This window comes from Suricata suricatta, chromosome 8 (genome assembly GCF_006229205.1).
Source record: "Suricata suricatta isolate VVHF042 chromosome 8, meerkat_22Aug2017_6uvM2_HiC, whole genome shotgun sequence".
Taxonomy (NCBI): domain Eukaryota; kingdom Metazoa; phylum Chordata; class Mammalia; order Carnivora; family Herpestidae; genus Suricata; species Suricata suricatta.
Genome location: NC_043707.1, coordinates 39,301,989 through 39,313,785, shown reverse-complemented (window position 1 = coordinate 39,313,785; position 11,797 = coordinate 39,301,989). Strand labels below are relative to the sequence as shown.

General features: G+C 40.9%; 1 protein-coding gene across 1 annotated transcript in view; it reads right to left on the bottom strand.

Moving 5' to 3' along the window:
- Positions 1-9,166: 9,166 nt before the first annotated feature.
- Positions 9,167-11,797, bottom strand: part of TCHHL1 (trichohyalin like 1) — a 3,077-nt gene continuing 446 nt past the window's right edge. The window contains exon 2 of the mRNA XM_029947181.1: positions 9,167-11,692. Coding sequence (XP_029803041.1) covers positions 9,167-11,692 — 2,526 coding nt within the window. The remainder of the gene's footprint in view (positions 11,693-11,797) is intronic.

The following is an 11,797-nucleotide window of genomic DNA, read 5'->3' as shown; positions in this document are numbered from 1 at the left end:
GAGCCCGATGGCAGGGCTCAAACTCATGAGCAGTGAGATTATGACCTAAGCAGAAATTGGATGCCCAACTGAGCCACCCAGGTGCCCCCAAGACCCATTTTTATGTGGTCAAGTGGGGAACAAAAGGCTGTATGCATCAAGCTGCCTTTTTCAAAAGGGCTGGAGACCTTGGGCAAGTCATCTCCCTTCTCTGGGTCTCAGGCAGCCTTTCTGCAGACTATAAGCTCACCTCTTTCTGAAAGTCAGGAATCCCTAGAAAGGGATTCCTAACCTATTTCTGCGACTAGTTGATGAACTTGCTGAGGCTTTTTGCAACATTTTAAAAAATGTTTATATTTTGAGAGATGGGGTATGGAGGGGCAAAGAGAGAGGAGGAGACAGGATCTGAAACAGCTTTTGCTCTGAGAGTGGAGCCTGATATGGGGCTGGAACCCATGAACCGAGAGATCATGACCTGAGCAAGTTGGATGCTTAACTGACTGAGCTGTCCAGACGCCCCTCAACATGGTTAACAGTTACAAAAACAGAAGCACTGAGAGGTTAAGTATCTTGCCCAAGGACACACTATAAGTAAGCAGCAGACCTTGATTATAACCTGGGTACAGGCTGACTCCTGAGCCCATGTTCTTAACCACTATTCCCATCTTTATTCCTCATTTCCTCATTTCTTAGATACTTTTCTTGTGGTATATTGAGGAAGAAGCGTGAATTTTTATTCAGCCTTACCATAATCACTCATGGGAGTGATGGTCCTGGAATGGAATTGACATACCTTCAAGTGCTTTGTAGGGTGTTGACTTCCAAGGGTTGATCATCCCATCCTTGCTGTCCAATAATTCAGAAATCCATCATGAATATGTGCTATTTTCTCAGAGAGGTCTTCTGTGACTCCTCATTTTGAATTGGATTGGGACTCCTTATTGTTTTGTTCCCATAGTGCATAGTGCAGTTTGTAATTATGCATTTTTTTGTTAATTTTTTAAATGACTCTCTTCCTCCATCAGACTCCATATTCTATGAGGTCAAGAATTATGTCCGTTTTGTACATCACTGTATACCTTTTAAACATAGTTCAGTAGACGGTCAGGTGTTGAATTAATAGATGAACAAAGTGCCTCCCATGGATTTGGTACTACTCTAGGTCCACTGGGAAATAGTAAACATATATGTATTGAATACTTACTAATTCCAGGCAGTTTGCTGGGCACTTTTATGTATATTATCTTGTTTATCTTTTTTAAAACAAACTTTCTTATTGAAGTATACAAATCATAAGTGCACACTTGATGAATTACCACAGAGTAGACACTCTCATGTACCACCACCCAAATCAAGAAACAAAGCATTAACTAGTAACTCAGAAGTCCCTCTCTTGCCCTTACTCTGTCATCTCTCTCCTCACCAGTGGTACCATTATTCTGATGTGAATGCAGGCACTTGTATGAATTCTTTTGTGTCTGGCTTTACTTTCCTCAACATCATGCTTAGCAAGTTCTTTTGTGCTGTTTTGTGTGTGGCTATAGTTCTTTTTTGAGCTATAATTGACATATAAGGTTGTTTTAGTTTCAAGTGTACAACATGGTAGTTCAATATTTGTATATGTTGTGAAATGATTACCATAGTAAGTCTAGTTAATATCCATTATTACACATAGTTAACAGCTCTTTTTCCCTGTGATGAGAACTTTTTTCTTTTATTTAAGTTTCTTTGTTTATTTGGAGAGAGAGAGAGAGAGAGAGAGAGAGAGAGCGAGAGCGAGAGAGAGCATGAATGTAGGGGAGGGGCAGAGAAAAAAGGGAGAGAGAGAATCCCAAGCAGGCTGTGAACTGTCAGTGCAGAGCTGGATGTGGGCCTCAAACTCATGAACTGTGAGATCATGACCTGAGCTGAAGTCAAGAGTCGGATGCTTTATTTTATTTTATTTTTTAAAATGTTTTATTTATTTTTGAGAGACAGAGAGAGACAACGCAAGCAAGGGAGGGTCAGAGAGAGAGGGAGATAAAGAATCTGAAGCAGGCTCCAGGCTCTGAGCTAGCTGTCAGCACAGAGCCCGATGCGGGGCTCGAACCCACGAACCGTGAGACCATGACCTGAGCTGAAGCCAGACGCTTAACTGACTGAGTCACCCAGGCGCCCCTGTGATGAGAACTTTTAAGATCTACTCGCTTAGCAACTTTCAAATATACAGTACAGTGTTGGTAACCATAGTCACCATGCTGTACATTACTGGTAGTAATTCTTTCAGTCTCCTTGCTCTATTCTTTAAATGTGGTCCTTTATAGGAATATAGAACAAATTATTGCTTCATACTCAGTTGATGGACATTTGAATTATCTTTTTTCAGGCCTGTTACAAACAGCACTGCTATGAATATTTTTGAACATATCTGTTGGGTTCTATACCTGGGGTGAAATTACTTGGTGATAGGGTTGTATATATTCAGTTTTAGTAGATATTGCCCTACAGTTCTCCCAATGACTAGAGTATCAACTTATGCTCCTGCTACAGAGTGAGAGTTCTAATTGCTCTACCTCTTTGCATACACTTGATATGATCACTTTTTAATTAGAGACATTTGGTCAGTATGAGTTGTTCTCAGTGTGGCTTAGCTACCTGATACCCAGTAAGGTGGAATACCGTCTCATTGGCCCTTTTTGATATCCTTTCTTCTGAAGCGCCTTCTCATGTCTTTTACTTTTTTTCTTTTAGAAGGTTTAGAAGGTTGTCTTTTACTTATTGACCTATAGGCATTCTTTGTATATTCCATATTCTGGATACTAGCTCTGGATTTTTGTTTTTGTTTTTGTTTTCATTTTTAAAAATTCTTTACAATAGCCCTGTGAATTATTAAAATGACATATACTGAGGTTAGAGGGGTTAAGTCACTTGCTGATGGACATGTTGGGTATCAGAATATAAGAATTATTCCTTCTCTTTAGTGACATAATCTATTTAGTTGGGGAAATAGCACTCAGAGAACAATTAGTGAGTAATATTAGCAGTAAGCATTGAAGTATTAGTGTGGGTGGTATAGGCTATAAATGATATAGTAGTTAAAGGATCAGTGTGAGCTTCCTGGTAGACGTAGGATTTAGACTAGGATGTTAAGGACCAGGTATCATTGAGGAAGTAGAGGAAATGAAAACACATTTCAGGGAAGGTGAGCTACAGAAGAGGCAGGCATGGAAATGGATGAAGTAATGTGACTAACACCTTGCCTTGGAATAGTTCTTTGGAGAACTTTACAGTTGTTTTATGCAGGACTACATCCTTTATGAGGGCAGGAACCATGCCTGTTCCATTGATCAGGGCATGTTCAGTGCTTACCATAGTGCCCAGCACATAGCAAGTGTTTAATAAATATGTTTAAATGAAATGAAAGAATGCATTCAATTCCAATGCTATTCCTTTTAACTTAAAAAAATAGGATTTAAATGATCATGGCAAAAATTTAAATTAGATGATCAACCTGATGTCCTTAGGTGGATATCTAAAGAAACCAGTGATAAATTATAATTGGAGGAAAAGATTATAGAGTTTGATCAGTTTAGACTTGATGTGGCACAGAGGAAAAGTGTGAGGCATCACTGAGAGGTCTTGAACAGAGAGAGATGAGATGAAAATAATGTTTTGCAAAATTCATGAATGATTAAATGAGGGATGGGCTGGAAGCAGGGAGCCCAGCAAAGAAGCTGTTGTAATGATTATTAGGATTTATTTACTTATTCAACAAACAATTTTTTGGTTTGTTTATTTATTTTGAGAGAGAGAGAGAGAGAGAGAAAACACATGAATGTGGTGGGAGAGGTGCACAGTAGAGGCCGAGAGAGAAGAGAGTGAGAATTCCAAGCAGTCGCTTTGCTGTCAGCAAGAGCCTGATGAGCCTGATGACGCAGGGGCTTGATCTCATGAACTGTGAGATTGTGACCTGAGCTGAAATCAAGGGTAGGGCACTTACCTGACTGAGCCACCCAGCGGCCCCTCAGAAAACACTTATTGAAGTCATACTACCCATTTGGTGCTAAGCTCTATGCTAATGAAGATTTGCAAGCTATGCAAATCATGAACCTTGCCATCAAGGAGCTTATAGTCTGAGAGAAGAGCTAAGAGAAGCACACCAATAATTGTAATTCATGGAAGGAAATCTGAAAAAGAGGCACAAGTAAAGACTATGGAGTCAGGAGAGGAAAACATCCATTTTGCTGGGCATCAGGAAAGGTTCAAGTAGTCTTCTGTAGCAGCACTTCTACCTGCTTCTGCCTTCCTGCTCCCTTGTCCCTCTCTGTCATGCTACCTTGCTTTATTATCTGGAATTATCTTGTTTATTTATGGTTGTACTTGTCTGCTGTTTGTCTCTCCCCTCCCTCAGTAGAATGCAAGCTCCAAGACAGAGAGTACCTACTTGTCTTGTCATTTATGTATTTATTTAGAACTCTTCGCCCAGTATTTGGTACTAACATAAATCTTTTAATAAAAATTTTGGAATGAATGAATGAAGTAGCATTGAAGTTGGATCCCATAGGATGGGTAGGATTTGGACATTCCGTAAAAGGGGAGGGAGAGACATTATTTTAGGTGGAGGGTATTTGAAGTCCTATAGGGAGTAGAGAATGGACGATGAATCTGAAAAATTAGTTTAAGAAAGACTGTGGAAATACTGTAGCGGTTTAGAGATGGAGAAGAAGAGAAATAAGGCAAATGCGGATTCCAAAATTTGTGTCTTTGAAGCCTAGTAGAATGGGGATAGAGAGCACAGAATGAGGAAAATTGGTAAGACAAGCCAATTTAATGGGGGGTGGTTGGCAGTCTCAGGGGTCGTATCTTGTGAGCAATTGCATAAACTGAATTGAGGTGCACAGTCAAATCTGAACAAGGTGAATTGAAACACCACTGTGGAAGAGACACCAGTAACTGGGCCAAGGAGAGGTTCTCAGAGGGAGAAAGTCCAGAAAAAAAAAAAAAAGAGCCCTTGGAAATAACCCACAGTCTTGGAAATTGGTTGGGAAGAACCCACAGGAAGTGGGAAAGGATTGGGGAAGTGAGCGGCGGTTGTCAGTAGGAACAGCCACAAGAGGTCTGAAAACATGGAGGTTAGAGGTTTCTAGGCTTGTCAGATGGGGGCAATGCCCTCTTAGAGGAAGAATTTGTATTGGATGGTGGAGAAACGTTGCTTTATATTAGGGATAGAACAGAGGGCAGGGTTGCCTGGGTGGCTCGGTGTCTGACTTCAGCTCAGGTCATTATCTTGCGGTTCATGAGTTCGAGCCCTGCTCTGAGCTCTGTGCTGACAGCTTGGAGTCTGGAGCCTGCTTCTGATTCTGTGTCTCCTTCTTTCTCTGCCCCTCCCCTGCTTGCACTCTGTCACTCTCTCTATGTATAATAAATAAACACTAAAAAAAAAAAAAGAACAAAGGATAGAGAGAGGGAGAGAAAAATTGGATGGTTGCTAGAATGTGAAGAGAATGTTTACAAACTATAATTATTTTTTGACTTTTTTTATTATAAAATAAATCATGTATATTGAGCACAGAAAATATAGAAATTTAGAAAGAAGGCGGAAAGTCACTATATTCTGTCACCAAGAGATGAATACTGTAGATACTTAGATATATTTTCTCTCCATCATATATATTGTCAATATCCTGCTGTAAGGGCAGATGGTATCATGCTTTTCTACATAATGGATTTTCCATATAATGCAGATGCTTCATGAACGCACATGTTAGAGAATAATACATATCAGGGGTGTCTGGGTGACTCAGTCAGTTCAGCTCAGATCATGATCTTGCGGTCCGTGAGTTTAAGCCCCACATCAGACTCTGTGCTGACAGCCCAGAGCCTGGAGCCTGCTTTGGATTCTGTGTCTCCCTTTCTCTCTGCCCCTCCCCTGCTCATGCTCTCTCAAAAATGAATAAGTGTTAAAAAAGGGATATTTTTTAAAACACCAAAGTGATATTTTTTAAACATCAAATGGATATTTGATGCTTTTTATAAGCTATTAAAATTTGATTTTATGTACTTTTTATTAAAAAATGATGATGTGAACATCTTGAAGAAAATTTTTTTTCTACTTTACATTATTTCTTTTAAAATTCTTTTTTTTAACATTTTATTAATTTTTGAGAGACAGAGAGAGACAGTGTGATCAGGGGAGGGGCAGAGAGAGGGAGAGAGAGGGAGACAGAGACTCTGAAGCAGGCTCTAAGCTCTAAGCTGTCAGCACAGAGCCGGATGCAGAGCTCGAATCCATGAACTGTGAGATCACGACCTGAGCTGAAGTCGGATGCCCAACCAACTGAGCCACTCAGGTGCTCCTACATTATTTCTTAAGACTAGAGTTAAAGGTTATAATTAGTTATTAAAAATAGCATTTATTTTTGTTTTAAGATGTACTGCATTTTCATTATAACAATCTGGAAAATCTTAAATAAGAAAATAAATATCATTACAGTTGCTCTACTTAGAAGTAACTGCTATTAAGATTTTGGTCTCAAAAAAAAAAACCATAGAAAAAGGGTGCCTGGTGGTTCAGTCAGTTAAGCATCTGGCTTCGGCTCAGGTCATGATCTCACAGTTCATGGATTCGAGCCCCACATCGAGCTCTGTGCTGACAGCTCAGAGCTAGAGCCTGCTTGGGATTCTGTGTCTCCCTCTCTCTCTGACCCTCCCCTGATTGCGCTGTCTCTGTCTGTCTCTCAAAAGTAAAAAAAAAAAAAATTAAAAAAAAAGATTTTGGTCTCATAGTCTGTCTTTTCTTTATCTGTTAATTTTTAAGTGTAATCATACTCCATATACAATTTTATAATCATTCAAAGCTTAGTATTTAAAAATTTTTTTATGTCTTTATTTTATTCTGGGAGACAGAGACAAAGAGTAAGGAGGGGAAAGGCAGAGAGAGAGGGCGACACAGAATCTGAGGAAGGCTCCAGGCTCTGAGCTGTCAGCACAGAGTCCGACTCGGGGCTTGAACCCATGGACTGTGAGATCACGACCAGAGCCGAAGTTGGATGCTTACCCGACTGTGCCATTCAGGCGCCCCTCAAAGCTTAGTATTTTATGAATCCTTCCTCAGTTAATTAAAGAAAATCTTGGGGTGCCTGGGTGCCTGGGTGGCTCAATCGGTCAAGCAGCGGCTTCGGCTCAGGTCATGATCTCACGGTTCGTGGGTTCGAGTCCCGCGTCAGGCTCTGTGCTGACAGCTAGCTCAGAGCTTGGAACCTGCTTCTGGTTCTGTGTCTCCTTCTCTCTCTGACCCTCCCCTGCTCACGCTGTCTCTCTCTCTCTCTCTCACTCAAAAAAAAATAAAATATTAAAAATTAAAAAAATAAATATAAAAAAAGCTAAAAAAAAGAAAAGCAAAGAAAATCTTACCTCATAATTTCTAATGATTTTCAACCTTCCACAGTAACCAGTAACCCTAATTTAGTTAACCATTCCTGTCATGATGGACATTCAGGTTATTTCTGTTTATTCGGTCTTTAATACACTATGACTAATATCTTTGTAAATGAGTTTTTGTACACATCCCTGATTATTTCCTTATATTGCTGTATGAGAAATCCTTAATAATATTTTTGTGCATATTATTGAATTGCCATCTGGAAAGTTTTACTCACTGATACATCTATCATTTGTATTTCAGAGTTTCTGCATCTTTACACTCAAATCGCTGTGTGGTTATTCAAAACAAACAGCATTTAATAACTTGACAAGTGAAAAAAAGCTATTTTAATTTGCATTTCCTTAAAGTCCGGTGAGGAGTTCATATATTCACTGGCCATCTGTATATCTTCTTTTGCAAATCTATTATTTATACCCTTTGTCATTTTTGTGGTTCTGATATGTATTGCCTGTTTCTTGTGAGAAAGGCTGGTTAGTTTAAGCTCTAGTATATATTTTTCTTTTTTGTGCATTGTCTCATGTCTCTTGTTCATTAAAGAGAACATATATATGCATACACATATATACATATATTTTAGATAGGGATATTCATTCATGTTCAAAGGTAGAATGAAGAGAGCTGCCAATGTCGGAGGGGGAAGAAATACAAGAGAATTTTAAATTCTGGAAAAGGTGTGAGATAAAGCGGAAGAATATGGAACCTCAAAAGTAGGATGCAATGGCAGATGGGGCATTTTGGCTTCAGGAAACATTATGTGATATCTATTTTATTCCTTTCCTGTGTCATTACTAAGCTCTGAGACATCATCCTTTAATTATAGTTTTTTAAAACAACCACAAATCACTAAGATTATTTTTATTTATGATCACTGTCTCCAGGGCTAGATGGAGCATAAAGGGGGAAAAAAGGAACCAACAAAAGATAATGATCATAAGGTTATTTATTTGCTAATTTCGATACAGTGCTGTCAGCAAACACTATGGGTAAACATTTCATAGACTTAGTGGATCATAGCATATGTTATGGGATCAAGCATACATTAGATTTATATACTCTCTGTCCTTGATAATTATTCTGATTGCTTATTTGAGTCAGAAACTCTGAAAAGGCTATGTAAGGAGTGGGTTTTCATAGAAGTTTGCTGAATGAATGAATGAATGAATCTATGGCATAGATTTAGTTGCACTTGGACATTAACGAAGAGTCACAAATCTACTCTGATTGGGAGCTAGAAAAATTATTTTAAGTGATGGAGATATCTGAGATTATCTTGAAGGATAACATTTTAGGATAAACTTAAAATATGTTGGGAAATATGAAGCAGAATAATCTGCCTCTATGAATTAGTGATATTTTATGATTATTAGATGATATTACGGAGTCTCATACTCACCATAGCCACATTATAAAAAGCCAATGAAGCGATTGAAGAAATTAGCATCTGTTAAAGGTATGAAAGGAAATTTTCTACTTTTAGTGACAGGTAAGTTGCAATAAATTGTGTCTTGAGAAAATCCATTTTAGTACTTGGAAGTAGCAACATATGATAGCATTTGTGGCGTGATATTTCTTTGGTGGCAGCTCCCACTGCTGAATGCTTTCTTATTTGTGTTTATAGAAACCTAGGAAGGGAATGTAAAGAATTGTTAATCTGCATCTGAATGTGTGCATGTGAACATGGAGGGTGGTTGGGAGGGAAGAAGCCTGGGACATGTTGAGATGCATGAAGTTCCTTGGAACTTGGCCTGCAATCATGTTAACGATTTATTGCTTTTTGGTGCTTGCCTCACTTTGCAGTACTGGGCTCTCTCCCTGACAGTGGTCCTGTTTATCTTCTGAGGCCTGGGGGGCTGATGTTTGCTGTACATCAGCAGGATCTGCACCAGGCAGATGTTCCCTGGTGGAATGTAATGTTTGGCTGTCACTGAAGAAGATAGGACGATCTGGGCTTGATGCTCTGGCTGACTGAGCTTGATTTTGCTGCTCTACCTCGGTCATATCCATTTGCTGCAGTAGCTTTTCTTGTAAGTACTGGTACAGAGGACTAGCATAGACTGCACCCCTTTCCACAAAACGGGGCTCTTGGTCCATCTGCATCTTCTCTTCAAGGCCTGGCTGGGGGACGGAAGCATCATATCCTTTCTTGGCTGGATTTTGTGGGTCATTGGCTTCTCCTGCCGACTCTTGGGGGATTTCATTATCCTCCAATGTTGCAGGTTCCTTTCTTTCAGGTTGTGTCTTGGAGGAGGCTGAATTGTCCTCATCGAGACTGTTTACCCAAGCTTCCTGGGTCTCTGGTGTCCCACCTTCCTCTCCTTTGGTACTTGGGCCCTGGACCTTTAGTGGTTTACTGCTGTCTTCCTTTGTAAGGAGCTGCCTTATGGAAAGCTGGTCAGGGAAGCCTATATCCAGGGTACCTGGGATTTCTGTCTCCAGCAACTTTCTGTTTTCACCACTTGTTGTGGACTCTTGTGCCTCTGGATGTCCATCGGGGTGCACAGCTGGACCTGGGCTTTTGGTCCCTGAGCCCTGACTCTTGTGTTCTTCTCTGGAAGCCCATTCCAGTTCCTTGGTCAGCTGCCTATTCCCTCCCACTGCCGGCACCATGGCTTCCTGAGTTCTTCTTTCCCCATCCAGTGCTACTTGTTTCCCAGTGTCTGGGTTATTGTTGTGATTTCTTTCCACAGATTCTCTGAGGGTGTCCACTTGACTCTGGGCATCCTCTTGCCCAGGCAAGTTAGTGGTTTCTGAGCTGCTGTCACCATCCTCTGGAGCCAGGCTATTGGGAGTTTCTGGAGAACTCTCATTATTCTGTGTGCGTGTGGCCTGGGGGTCCTTTCCCAGGTAACCGTCATCTTCCTTGACTGGCTTGTCATGAGTCTTGGTAACCCTCTTATTTTCTTCTCCAGACTGATTCTTGAGTAGTTCCAATTCTTGTGTTCTTTCTCTTGCTCCTGGTATCTCTTCTGCTACAGTGGCATTTTTGATGCTCATAAGTGCTTCTGCCATGCCTTTCTCAGCATGTGTTGCCTCATCTGAAGTGACTGCTCTTTCAATTTCAGGATGATTCTGATTTCCTTCTTGTGAGCTTAAGCCTTTGATCTTAGAAGCTTCTTCCAGCCTTTCTTTTGATGACTCTTGGAGTTCCTGATACTTTGCATCTTGTTGTTCTTCTGGAGTTGGTAGCTGAACTTTTCTCTCGTTTTCTTTCTCCCCTGCTGTTCTGTGGGCCTCAGAGCCTCTCCTCTCTTTGCTTACAGCTCTAACATCAGATGTTTCTGAAACATCTCTGCTGTCCCCTTGGACAGGCAGTTTCTTTGTTTCATGTTCTTTTCCTTGTGCTGGTGGTTCCTGGGTCTCAGATGTTCTGCCATCCTCCCTGGGCTCAGCTGGATTCTTTGGCTCAGGTGGTGTCCCATCAGCATCCTCTCCTTGTTCTTGAGTCTCAGATGTTCTATCATCACCCTCCAGCTCGGCTGGTTCCTCTGTCTGCAAGGGTTTCTGGGCAGCCGCTTGTCCTGGCAGGTCAGCGTGCTCTGAACTGGGCTCGTCTTTTCCTGACAGCGACAGTTCTTGTGTTTCAGAATGTTCCTTAATAACCTTTTCTGCTGCAACTTCCTGATCTTTGGAAGGCCTGGGTGTTTTTTCTGATAGATCACTTTGGGTTTTCAGGTTCCCTTCCTGTTCCCCAAATTGATTTCTTGTCTTAGTGCCGTTTTGCTCCCTGACTGGTTTATCTCCCTCCCTGGGACTATCATCCTGTCCCTTCCCCTTTGTGGGGCCACCGATCTGTTCCAATTGTGCTCTTGGCTTATTTCTCTCAAGTTGAGCCCCACTGTCTCCTGGAGCTGGTACATCTTGGGCTGTTTCCTGGCTCTGTTGATCTCTTTTCAGGTGTTGGTTCTTAGAGTCATTGTGTTTAGACGCTTCTCCTAGCAGCTTGTAAGTATTGGTGTTTCCCTGTGGGTCAACCCCATTGTGTTCCCTTTTCTTAGACCTGAGCTGAGCTGATAATGCCATTCCTGAAGGAGGTACCACTCTGTCTTGAGTTGGTGGAGTGTGCTCTGTCCACTGGCCAGGGCCACTGGTCACCTGAAGATCCATACCACTTGGCTTCTCCTCTGGTTTAGACATTTGTCTGGCTTCTGATTTTAGTAATGATTGTATATTGAGGTCACAGATGTTCAACAAGTTGAAGATTGTGAGAACAAATTCATCAAAACTAATGGTGCTATTGCTGTGGGTATCCGGAAGGTTCAAGTTTCTCTCCACAGCAAGAATGGCATGTGGCTGCATAAAAACACAATGAGGAATCAGCCTATTTATATGTGGTCAGGTGCCCGGAGTCTGAATGTCTCCCAAGAATCCTTTTTTTAAATTAAAAAAAATTTTTTT